This window comes from Erpetoichthys calabaricus, chromosome 5 (genome assembly GCF_900747795.2).
Source record: "Erpetoichthys calabaricus chromosome 5, fErpCal1.3, whole genome shotgun sequence".
NCBI lineage: Eukaryota > Metazoa > Chordata > Cladistia > Polypteriformes > Polypteridae > Erpetoichthys > Erpetoichthys calabaricus.
The window spans coordinates 168,998,872-169,012,677 of NC_041398.2; the positions used below are offsets into that span (position 1 = coordinate 168,998,872).

Sequence of the window (13,806 nt, forward strand, 5' to 3'; positions counted from 1 at the left end):
TTGAACAAGCAGAATTAAATAAAATAAATACAAAGAAAGTAGATTATTTCTCATTGCAACATCTATTCATCCATTTCGTGGTTGTTGGTGTCAGAGTCTGTCCTGGCAATGCTGGCCACAAGGTAAGAAACATCCCTAGACAGGGTGCCAAACATCACCATTCACAAGTTAGAGTGGCCAATAAATCAAATCTATTCATCTTTGTGATATGAAAGGAAAATCAACTTACCCAGATGGCAGCCCACATAAAGAGAAGGACAATATGCCAGCTCCATGCAGTGCTAAGGCTGAGATGTGAAACCTGGGTTCTGGAGCTGTGAGGTAGCATGAACAAAGCTTAATCTACCAAGAAGGTGTGCAAAGTTTTCCCTTTAACACTAGAATCAAATGTATGTTTTTATTATATTATAGTAATAATAATAGCAGCTCACTACTCATAAAGCAGAGTGCCCAGACTCGAACCTAGAACCTTTGGGTTATCAGGCAGCAGTTCTTACCTCTGCACCATTCAAGGATACATATCAACTTCCTGTCAATTGACATTTGAGCTTGGGTTTTTAACTCATTGACAGCCACATGTAAATCAAATGATTTTTTTTCTTTGGTTATATTCTTGACTAAAAGTGCACGTTTATTTGATATTTGGACTAGTCTTCACACATTATACACTTCACGTCATTATTAGTATAACATGGAAAACGTTTCTACTTTAGGTATGTGTTCGATATTTCTTGCCTCACATTTCCTGCCATTCTACACATACAGTTCATTGTACACATGGTACATGCATGAAATGTATATATTCCAAATAACGATATATTATTTACCCTATGCAACTCCAGGCACCTCACTGCCAGATAAAGAGATTCAGCTCTGAGAATTTTTCGATGAACTCAGCTCCATTGGTGGGAGGGATGGGATAGCAGGCTGCTTGCATTGATCGACACATTTGCAAAACAAGAGACACTGACGGAGAGGTGTAAAAGAATTGAAGGTGGCCCAGGAATCCAAGTTTTTTTTACATAGCCTTCACGGATTCTTGTGTTAAAAAATATTCTAGGCACAACTCCTACTGATTGTCAGAAGGTCTATCAAGTGCATTTGCACAACAAGCACTGCTTCATGCCAAGTGCTTAACACCACTGAAAGACTAGGATATGTTTTATTCAGGCCATATGTCATATTATATTTATATTTGTGCCAACTCTTAATTTATGTTTTCTATATTTAAACTTTTGTTTATTAAACAACTAGTTGCTATATTTTCTTTTTTTTGTTTATGAAGACTTAAATGAAGCAATTCAGCTATATTTAACTATAGGCAAGACAGTCTGTGATGCACTAGGCAATCTTCTGCTGGGAAATCTTGGGTCCAGGCATTTATGTGGATGTTACTTTGACATATGCCACCTACATAAAGATTGTTGCAGACCATGTGCACCCATTCATGGCAACGGTTTTCTGTGAAGGCAGTGACCTCTTTCAACAGGATAATGTGCCCTGCCACACAGCAACAATTGCTCAGATATGGCTTGAGGAACATAACAAAGAGTTCAGGGTTTTGACTTGGCCTTCAAACCCCATATCTCAATCTGATCAACCATCAGTTGGATGTGCTGGAAAAATAAGTATGATCCAAGTCTGGTCCCACCTTGCAACTTACAGGACTTGAAGGATCTGGTTGCTAACATCTTGGTGCCAGATACGCACAGAACACCTTCAGAGTTCTTGTGGAGTCCATGCCTTGATAGGTCAGAGCTGTTTGGGTGGCACAAGCAAGACCTACACAGTATTAGGCAGGTAGTTTTAATGTTGTGGCTGATCGGTGTATCTCCCATTAGTTTATGTTATTATCTTATACATTAAGCCTTAAATATATATGATAATATAGTATAAAATGAATTGTGGCAGACTTGTTTTTAACTATATTATGTACTAATTTTCTAAGTCATTTCAGATAAACACATTTATAAAATACTAGACAAAGAGCCTGTTTCGACAACATAAGATGAAACGGGCACGAGTTTGTGTCAGCAGAGTATGAAGAACAAATGATAAGTAACGAAGAAGTTGTTTTGTAATGATTGTAGTCCACTTTACTCATTACTGTACAGCCTTGTACTGTTAGTTGATGAATTTTCCAGGCCTATAGTATAATATTGAATGATGAATGTTCCAGTACAATATGGAATAGTAATAAGTATAAGCACCACAAACCTGATATAGGTGTATTGAATGAATGCATAATTGAATCAGAATGCGTAATTAGGCCTCGAGCTTTAGTTGAAATCGCCTTTCAGGCCTCTAGAGCTTTAATCGAAGTCGCCTTTCTCTTTGAATTTTTGCGGCAGCAAATCCGCTGTCTGCCGCGATGTTGGGGTTGGATGTCGGTCTCGTAAGGTTTTTCGGGCAGCTGCGCAGAAGGCGACTGCACATTCAGCTTCGGACTGACGTGAGTGAGTGAATGAGTGAAGAGCCAGGCGAATTATGTATTAAGATATAATAAGCGTTCTGCTAGATAGTAGTTATTACTGCTATCTTACAGCTCTGGAAGAGAAGGTTTAAATTTCAACCTAGTTATTCTGCGGGTTTTCTTCCCACATACCAAGGATGGGAGTGTTACGGTTCACTGTTGACTCTAAATTGGCTTTGTCAGAGTCAGTGTGTACCCAAGTGTGCCCTGTGATTGAATACCATCCTCTCCAAACAATACTGTCAGGGATTAACTCAGGCCCCTACAACCCTAACTTGAACTAAGTAGGTTTCGAAAATGGATCAATGGATATAATAAGTATCACAATTTTTTAATTAAGCAAACGGGTGCACAGAACTGGAGATGTTTTTCCAGTTCCTTAACATGGAGTCACCTCATGAATAATATCTAAAACTGATAAAGTCATTTGAGCTTACAATCAAGTTAATCAATGCCAGAAGGAAGAGAAGGGCAACAACACAGATGGCCAGAGATCCTTTTCTCCCCCGAAGCCCGGTCTTGTGAAGTCTCTCTTCTTCTATAGGGACATAGCCTGCCTTAAAGTTGCTGTTATGTTCCTTGTTGGTTGTTCTTCTTTCAATGGCTTTCTCTCTCATGGACTTCTTGACAGGTCCATTAGAGCTTACCTATGCAAGAAAGAGGAAAAAAATTATTAATAAAACCAAATCATATCATACAAATTAATATGATTAGTTTTTCACTCTCAGAAGATGTGGATATTTTTGTTGTCATCTTACTAGAATGAATTTAATTACCTTGTTTGAAACATCTTTTGAATGTTGATGGTCAAAATTACTTTTTGTTGTGAACTTTGCTTGTACTGACAGCTGACACAGGGATAGTTTTGTATATCATGTAAACAGTAAGTTTGACAATTAATTCTCATAATCAGCAAAGCCAGATATCTCTATATGTTGTAGGCAGGAGTGGAAGGCCTGGTGGGCCATATGACTGTCTGATAATGTGGGTTTCTTATTATGGCTATTAAAATGTACACTTCTATGATACAAATTAAGCTTTAAACACCACCATTTCATTACCCATGTTTCTCTAATGGAGAATCTCCCAACTAAGGGCAAGTACAATGAGAATAATGCATAAGAAACAGATTGAAGTCTTCCCATGATCAGTGTGTTCAAGAAGCTTGTTATATCAAAGTGAAAGTATCAGCTGTCACATGAGATGCTACTTGAAGAAACCTTTCTTTTGCATACACACATTGCAAATAGTAAATTTAATTTTGAATGGTTTTGTTGCCTGTGGTCTTCAGAATTCTCTATATATAACACACCAGAAGACACAAAGAAGGTGTTCAAAATATGATAGCTTTATTTCAAACCTTAATTAAGACTGATAAAGGGAAAAAAAACTTCTGAATGGACATGCTGAAGTAAACATACTGTACTGACATACTGTAAATCTGAAGGAACAGGAAAGAGAAAGACAATAAAGAAAAGAGAAGTAAAGTTGAAATGCAGTTGAGTTTGATGTGAATGTATGTGGGTTTCCTTTACTCCATTTCTGCTTTGTTTGTTTCTTGTTTGTTTTATTTATCTCGTATGTTCATTTTTTATTTTGGTTTATCCTCTCATTTTTCTCTTTCATTTGAATTTTCAGATTTGATGGACATTTATTTTTCCTACTGCTTGAGATATAATTTGATATCTATCTATACTAATAAAAGGCAAAGCCCTCACTCACTCACTCATCACTAATTCTCCAACTTCCTGTGTAGGTGGAAGGCTGAAATTTGGCAGGCTCATTCCTTACAGCTTACTTACAAAAGTTAGGCAGGTTTCATTTCAAAATTCAAAGCGTAACGGTCATAACTGGAACCTCTTTTTTGTCCATATACAGTAATGGACAGCAGCTCGCTGGCCGTGGGAGGCGGGGTTGCGGGGGTTGCGTATCGCGTCATCACGCCTCACACGTAATCACGTGAACTGACTGTGAAGGAGAAAGGACGGTCTTATATGACGTTCGTTTATAAAACAGCGGACAGGCTGTGTAAAGGCAGCTTCACAAAAAAACAGATCCTTAACAAATTGTTATTGGTATATTTTCCCTCAGTTTAAAAAGGTTTTCTTTTCTTCTTAATAAAAATTTAAAAGCAGAACTTCACCACTGCAAAGCGCGCCTGACTTTATTGAAAAGAAACTAAACTTGCAGCGCCGCCGCTATTCAATGACACTTGCCTAATGCCTGACTTTATTGAAAAGAAACTAAACTTGCAGTGCCGCTCTTCAATGACGCGCCGCTACTCACTGACACTTGCCTATCGCCTGACTTTATTGAAAAGAAACTAAACTTGCAGTGCCGCTATTCAATGACACTTGCCTAACGCCTGACTTTATGGAAAAGAAACTAAACTTGCAATGCCGCTATTCAATGACACTTGCCTAACGCCTGACTTTATTGAAAAGAAACTAAACTTGCAGCGCCGCTCTTCAATGACGCGCCACTATTCAATGACACTTGCCTAACGTCTGACTTTATTGAAAAGAAACTAAACTTGCAGCGCCGCTCTTCAATGACGCGCCGCTATTCAATGACACTTGCCTAACGCCTGACTTTATTGAAAAGAAACTAAACTTGCAGCGCCGCTCTTCAATGATGCGCCACTATTCTATGACACTTGCCTAACGCCTGACTTTATTGAAAAGAAACTAAACTTGCAGCGCCGCTCTTCAATGATGCGCCGCTATTCAATGACACTTGCCTAACGCCTGACTTTATTGAAAAGAAACTAAACTTGCAGTGCCGCTATTCAATGACGCGCTGCTATTCAATTACACTTGCCTTACGCCTGACGAGCCAAGAATTAGGGCGAAACACGTGTCGCGTACTCTTTGCATTATTTGACAGTAAACTATTTTCAACCATTCTATGATCTGCTTCTCACAACTGAAGGCACCGTGGCTGATGTTAGCTGACTTGCTGGCCAACCATAAGCGTTACCTGGTAGGTAACCACCCATACAATCAGACTGTGATTCAGACTACGAATGCCGTGAATGTAATTACCCCGATCTACATACTAGAGAAAACCTCAATGAAGAAGAAACAGTGTGTAAGCATACATATTAGCACATGTGCAATTAAACGTGTGCATTTACGGGGTGATTTCTCAGGCTTAAAAGCTCGCCTTTTATTAAAAAGGTAAATACAAACTGTTTTCATTCTGAAGGGCACAAACCACGTTGGATTTCAGCCGTTAAACACGCAAAAATGTCGGTACACCAGATAAATAAGCGCAACATATTATCAGTTGTATTGTATGCTTACAATACATATAGAAATGTGTTAATCGTTAACTAATAGTATGGGATGGTGTTTTTCGACTCGTGCCTTGATTTAAACGATTCCATGTCTTGGTGGGTTTGCATAGCTTATTGTCAATATCTTTACACCTGTTTTTAAGACTTTGTGGCAGGTGGCTGATTGCGAGCCGCACCCAGCTACCTATTTAAGGAGCCGCCGCCCTGCAATCAAGGCTGGAGTCGGGTAGGAGGAGGACAAGGCTGATGCAGAGGGGGCGAGGAGAGGCCCGAGTGTGTTGTGTGTGAAGAAGAAAGTGGCTGTTGAGAGCCTGGACTTCGGGAGACTGCGGGAGGGTTTGGTGTGGTGCAAGTAAGGACTTTGTAAATAACAGATAATTGTAAATAAACATGTGGTGATGGAGGAAAATGTGTCGGCCTGTCTGTGTCCGGGAAGCACCCTTTCACAACTTATTGACTGAAACGGGCTTTCACGAAAAAAGTTATGGCTTTGCTACAGGATACACCCTCCACAAGTTAAGGAAGTAAAAATAAAGGTATATATTTCTGTTTTATTTAAACCTTTTAAGTTCGTATGCATAGCCCCATTTGGCTGTTTTAGTTTTTTTTTTTTCTTTCTTCAGTAATATGTAATCTCCTTAAAGAAAAACAACATATGCGTTTTACTTTTTTTGTATCTCTTTAGTAATATTGTAGTGTAAAAGGATAACCAGTATTTAAACCTTTTATGTTACTTTTATAAAGTTATTTTACACAATGTTGAAAAATTAATAAGAAAGCTACATATTTCGGCAGCTGCTGCTTTAATTTTCAATGAAATGAAAAAAGCTCTCCAAGAGAAAACCTCAATGAAGAAAAAAGGAGAAACCCTCATTTATAAAGGTTTGCTGCAGATGACTTAACTGAAAATAAATGAATAGTTCCTATGTGTATAATACATATTTATCTATTTGACTTATGCCTTTATTCCAGCAACTTGTAACATCTGAGGTACAATTTGTTACATCACTTTTGTTTTTTGCAGCACAGGCAGGTGAAGTGACTTCCTCAGGGTCACACAGTGGTGTCAGTACCAGGACTTGAACTGACAAGCTCCGGGTTTGCTGAAATGTTACTGAAGAAAGAAAAAAAATGAAAACGGGCAAATGGGGCTATGCATACAAATGTCCATCCATCCATTATCCAACCCACTATATCCTAAATACAGGAGCCAATCCCTGCCAACACAGGGCACAAGGCAGGAAACAAACCCCGGGCAAGGTGCCAGCCCACCGCAGGGCGCACACACCCACACACACCACGGACAATTTAGAATCGCCAATGCACCTAACCTGCATGTCTTTGGACTGTGGGAGGAAACCGGAGTACCCAGAGGAAACCCAGACAGACACGGGGAGAACATTCAAACTCCACGCAGGGAAGCGAACCCGGGTCTCCTAACTGGCACCTTTCACTGCGCCACCATGCCGCCCGCATACAAACTTAAAAGGTTTAAATAAAACAGAAATATATACCTTTATTTTTACTTCCTTAACTTGTGGAGGGTGTATCCTGTAGCAAAGCCCTAACTTTTTTCATGAAAGCCCCTTTCAGTCAATAAGCCTTAAAAACAGGTGTAAAGCTAAACTTGCAGCACCGCTATTCAATTACACTTGCCTAACGCCTCTCCTAAGGGGAGATACTGTGGGATCTGGGCATCAGTCAAAGCACCAATCACAGGCCTGATTAGAAAGCGGGAAGCTGTGATTTGTCGTCTCCCTCTCATGTAACAATCACAGCCCGTGTTACAACGCACTATGTATGTATGTAGATATGTATATATATGTATATGTAGATATGTGTATATGTAGATATGTATATATATGTATATATGTATATGTATATATATGTTTACATAACCTCTTTAACACACTACTTCTCCGCTGCGAAGCGCGGGTATTTTGCTAGTACAGCTATAAACCACAGTCTGTATTTGTTTGCTCTTTATGAACAGTGTTGTTGTTCAAGCCACACACTTGACTTTTAGCACACAGGTACTTCTCACTGTAACTCTGGTTTTGACAAATAACTTTTAGCCTTGCCCTTCCAAGTGGCTTAAGATTGGAGTGAGTGGCAAAAAAATACTACAATGTGATCTACACACAAACAGTACCAGGCAGGGTGTGATGGTGGTGAAATGATAAGCATGTTTGCTTTTGAAACAGGAAATCTGGGTTCAGTTCCTACCTGTTATATTTAACTTTTTCTTTAATCACTCATTTTCCTCACTGTTCCTGTCATGGCCTCAAGCTGACCTGTGTGGATGTCTTTGGAGTTATGTATTGCATCTGAAGGTTCATTAGATCAAAAGGAAGAAACAAGAATATTGCATACAACTATCCTTTCCAATATTAACAATAGCTATATAGTAAATGAAAAAGTTTAAAGTGTAATAAAAATTTGGTAATATATAATATGTAATTACTTTTTACCTTATACACAAAGAAGAAAGCTTGTTGGTCTGTTTGTTTATTCTTCACGTATTTAGATATGGTACAGGGAAATGCAACAAAACTTTACAGACACTATCCTCTCATCCAGGAGAAGCTCAACGTCTTTTACGTCAAAAAAAAAAAACACAAAAAAAACCCATCAATCCTCGGAGTATAACAGGCTCGCCTATGTATCTGCCCAAAGAGGTTATGTCATTGAATAGTACTGAAGGACTAGAGAGTGGTGCATTGTGAACAAGCAACATATCTAGGAGTTTTTGAAGGCACTAAGCTTGGATCTGCAGTTCATTTGCCTTGCAATCTAATTAGTTGGTCAATTACTAATTGGAATCTAGCTGCAAAAACAAACACAAAAACAACACGTTACACTTTTGGGAAAAAAAACACAATAGGAATCTTTAGAGCTAGTGAGTTTGAATCCATGGCCCATTCACTACTAAATATTTAATCAGACAGACATTTACTGTCTCCAGTTAGGTTAAACCTGCAGATATTTCGGATACAGAAGGAAACCAGAATGATACAAGAAACCCAATGTGAAAACAGAGAGGACACATTTAATCCCAGGTCACTGCAACTCTGAGGCACAAGAACTAACCACTTTATGGAATGTATTAATACTGATATGCCCAAATATACAAATACATACGGACCATCCTAAAATTCCCAGGATAAATAAAACTTGCACTGGTGGCAGAGTCTTTAGCTTTAGGCTCTCCAAACTCTGAAATATTCAGCCTGTCTCTATAAAAGATGCCCCAACCATCTAAATGCACGCTTAAAATAACTGCATTAGCTCAGCATATTCTTAGAGAGAGAGAGAGAGATTGGGGGCATGCGCTGAGCTACCAATAAATTGTTCACATTGCTTTTGAAGACTGTACCAGTCTTAGTGATTGGTATTATTTTCACCTACTTGGCATTGCCACTTTGACCCAATAATCCTTTCTAGTCTAGGAACTGGACCTCAGAGTGGACAAGACGTATTAGCATCATCAATGACAGAACCAGTGTCAAATATTTATTATATCCAACCTAAGTCATGGACACTAGTTGAACTGTAGTACACCTCAGAATGCCCGAGTGGTTTTGATTTTGTGTATGAAATGAAGTTTGGAGTTCCTCTTCTCACCTGACAGCTTGGTTTTTATGTTTATTCTTAACCATTTATACCATTTACATATTTTAACTATTAGGAACTTCCATTAAAAAATGTAAATAAATACACTGTTTATGTATTTAATACTAAATTGCATTTTCATATTCTTACTAAATATAACTTTTTTCTTTAAAAAGTATTTGTAAAGGCATTAACAATTACTGAATTTAAGAGAAAGTTATAAAAATAAACTGAACTTAAAAGAACAGAACTGAATTCCATCTACCGTATATACTCACGTATAAGTCAGGTCTTGAAAGCTGAAAAATCGATCATAAAATCAAACCCCAACTTATACGCCCATTCAAAAATGGGACACTTACATTTTTTTTTTTTACATCTTCTTGCCTCCTCCAACCTCGCACCAGTTTCTCAGACACATCGAAATTTGTTGCAGCAGCACAGTTACCTATTTCTTTTGCCATGTCAACGACATTTAATTTAAAACCAGCTTCATATTTTCTTCTGATCGAACGCTTCATCATAGATAAGGGATGCTCTTACGATAAAGGTGTATGAGGGTGTGAGATGCAAAAAACACAAATCAGTGCAAACGTTGCTTCGGAATAGTTTGGGTAATACTGTGTGATCACGTACGCACAATACATAGAAAAAAAGGCAGTGTGCTCTGTGGTTACTCTCTCAGGTGGGCGTTAGCATATCATAATCTCTTGGACCAATAGCGTGAGTTTTCCGCATTCGACTTATACGACTGACATTATAAAATACCGGAAATTATACTGTAAAATCACGGGAGAACTTAAACGCGAGTATATACAGTAGTTTATTTTCTGTCAGTGCACCTGTTGCACACTGACTGGCATTTTTTTTAGTTCTTCATTTTGCCTTATACAATTTCTTGTATTAGGAATTTTTTAGTTTTTGCATACCCTTTGGGGTCACAGCGCATTGTCAGCCATTATACAGTGCTCCTGGAGCAAAGGCAGGTTAAGGGATTTGCTCAAGGGTCCAGCAGAATAGGATTTCCTTTGGCAGTAATAAGGATTTGAACCAGCAATCTTCCACATATCGGTACAGATCCTTAGTGTGAGACACACCATTCTGCCCTAAATTTAGACCCTTACAAATCTGTCAAAATTAAAAGAAATTACTGAAAATGGGTAATAGATGTTATTGCCTTGACCACTTACAGTCCAAGACTAATACCTCAATATCTTAACATTCCTTTTCTAGTTTAGAGGTCAACACATCAATAACTCTGACACTGAAAACTGAGATGTTATTTTTCAGTCACCTTCCCCTAATATCCAGGGACTTTACAAATACAGCAGATAAGATAAAAATAAATATATATATATATATATATATATATATATATATATATATATATATATATATATATATATATATATATATATATATAAACAGAATGACCACATCACTCTTGAGGTGGTCAAACTGCACTGGCATCTGACCCAAAACAGAATCATCTCAAAAATTCTTCCTCTGTCTCTACAGAGATTTATATTCCAATCTTCCAGACTACTTGTCATCTGAGACCTGACACCAGCTTCCTCACTAGCTTAGAATCCTATCATACAAGTTTATGTGAGCACTTATTTAGCTTTGTTGTTCCTGCTCTCCCAACCTCTCAGCCTATGTGTGTCTGTGAGGTTCTGATATAATTAAAATTTAAACAGTACCTAATATCTACATTGGTTTAATTGCATGGCATGTGACCTATGCCCGTATTCATTTTATTTTTGGCTCCTCAGTAGTTATGCTTTTTAAGTCATACTGCCAGACTACTCAAATGGATTTATACAGTACATTTAACATTTTGTAGGCTTATCTTACATTTGAATAGTCTTGTCAGTTTAATTTCAACATGCTGTGCTGAGGTAAACGTCACTGTGCTCTCCTTATCAACATGTATTTTTAGTCTACTGTTGAGTATTAACATTTTATTTTTACTTTTCACATTTCTTCCAACAGTTTATTTCCGAATGATTTGACATGTATTGTTTCATATTGCATTCTGTCCCCATTTTACTCTGAATGACAATTTCTGTGTGAACTGTACTGTAAAGTGCTCAATGATGGTGTACTCTCACAGTGAAATGTCCTGTGTAAGGGTAAAAATCAATTTGCATTGGTTAAAAATTTGAATTATTTTTGTTATTGGGCGGCATGGTGGCGCAGTGGGTAGCGCTGCTGCCTCGCAGTTGGGCGATCTGGGGACCTGGGTTCGCTTCCCGGGTCCTCCCTGCGTGGAGTTTGCATGTTCTCCCCGTGTCTGCGTGGGTTTCCTCCGGGCACTCCGGTTTCCTCCCACAGTCCAAAGACATGCAGGTTAGGTGGATTGGCGATTCTAAATTGGCCCTAGTGTGTGCTTGGTGTGTGGGTGTGTTTGTGTGTGTCCTGCGGTGGGTTGGCACCCTGCCCAGGATTGGTTCCTGCCTTGTGCCCTGTGTTGGCTGGGATTGACTCTGGAATGACCTACCAAAATTAATCAGGTCAGCTGACTCCATGAATTCCTTTAAAAAACAACTCAAAACTCATCTGTTCAGGAAGGCTTTTAGCTCTATTTGACTTTATTACCTTTCTCTCAGTTTACATCTCTGTCAAGATGCCAATGTAACCTGTATGTGTGTGCGAGACCATCAATTATGTTGTCTGTTTTTTTCAGAATTTACTGTCTTAATCTTCTTTATTTATTTATCTGGTTTGTACAATGCTATATACTGTATATTCTGCCGTTCTTTATTATATTCTGTAAGTGCCTTGAGCATGGGAAAGGCGCTATATAAATAAAATGTATTATTATTATTATTATTATTGGCTCCGGCAGACCCCCGTGACCCTGTGTTCGGATTCAGCGGGTTGGAAAATGGATGGATGGATGGATTTTTGTTATTGGCTTCCAAACATCCAACCTCAAACTGGTTTGGTTCAATTTGAGGTCAGTGCTCAACATATCATCACTGTTTACAAAGCAGTAACCAACCCTGAATGAATTATCTGCCCAACTAACCAATTTAGATGGACTGATTGATAGATATGTGCTTTTTGTCCCCAAAGGGATATTAAAACTTTACAAAAGCTCAAGAGAGAAAGAGATATAAGAGTTGAGAATGAACATAGTATGTGGATGTGAGTGGAAAACCCACATAAATCTGATAAGACAACAGGCAAACTCCATGCAGAATGTGAATGGAAGGAATTCCAATCATATTTTTACGTAATCACCTTGGCTACTCATCTTTAACATCCATCCATTTTCTTAACCGCCTTATCCATGGCAGGGATGTGGGAAAGCTGGAGTCTATATCAGCAAGCATTGGATGCAAGACAGAAACAATACCAAGACAGGGCACTAGTCCATCGCTGAGTGAACACACACACACTAGGGCCATTTTAACACCACCAATTCACCTTATCTGCATGTCTGTGGAAGGACACTGAAGGACCGAGGTTAAACACATGCAAGCATGGGGAGAACATGCAAACTCTACAAGGTTAGCAACAATCACATTCAAACTACTAGTACACTCCTGCGATGTTTAAAACTTCAGTTTTGTATTGATTTTACAGATGTCTTCTTTAGTACTTTGATATTGGCCTCACAATTAAGTTGCCGTATAAAACGGATCCTCAAACACAAACTGCTACAATTCAAAGCTATTTGAATCACAAACCACATTAACTCTGTACTGGCCGCGTATCACAACTGGGCTACATTCTCTATGCCAGACACTTTCGATTGTGGTCCTTCGGTCCAAGTATTCGTTAAAATACAAGGAAGCTGCCATCTCCAGCAATCAACCAAGCTTCCAGCTTTACTGCGCCCCGCAATCTCGGCCTGGTAACGGTACTGGCGCGCTCCCGGCTCCCTATAATTAAGAACAGAACACGAGAAGCGAACACGCTCATTCACTTTCTTCGTTACCAACTCGACCACTGGATAAACGCGAGTCTAACTAACGACACTCGACCGTCGGCAGCCAAGTGACCAATCGACTCTGAAACCCCGTTACAAACCTGTTCGGTCGCCATGATCAGCGTCCTTCTCTGGGTCTAAATGTCTCGGTATGATCACCAGAGCAAACCATTGTGAAGCCAGGTGGGCGAACGGTGGAGACACTCAGCTGATTGAAGCGTAGTCCGCCCCTTCTGCTCCAGTCTGCATGTAGAATACCCGTAGTGACCACTGAGAAGATCTGACCATCTGAGTAGCAAAAAAGAAGAAACAATTTCTGAATCCGTAATCCCCCCCCCAGGACTTGGTACCTTCCAAGTGAAGCGCGGCCATGTGAACTCCGCCACAAATAAACTCGGCAAGGGGCTGGAAGAGTCCCGAAAAGGAAAAAAGCGGCGCTCGGAGGACGGAGCGGCGTTGGTACTGCGCGTCAAAACTGGGGTG

At 39.2% G+C, this 13,806-nt stretch overlaps 1 protein-coding gene across 1 annotated transcript in view; it reads right to left on the reverse strand.

The window, feature by feature from the left end:
• Positions 1–13,570, reverse strand: part of sgcb (sarcoglycan, beta (dystrophin-associated glycoprotein)) — a 32,804-nt gene extending 19,234 nt beyond the window's left edge. Inside the window, exons 1-2 of the mRNA XM_028802212.2 lie at positions 13,425–13,570; positions 2,911–3,120 (exon numbers count right to left, since the gene is read on the reverse strand). Of these exons, the coding sequence (XP_028658045.2) occupies positions 2,911–3,120; positions 13,425–13,439 (225 nt within the window). The 5' untranslated portion in view covers positions 13,440–13,570. The remainder of the gene's footprint in view (positions 1–2,910; positions 3,121–13,424) is intronic.
• Positions 13,571–13,806: the final 236 nt, after the last annotated feature.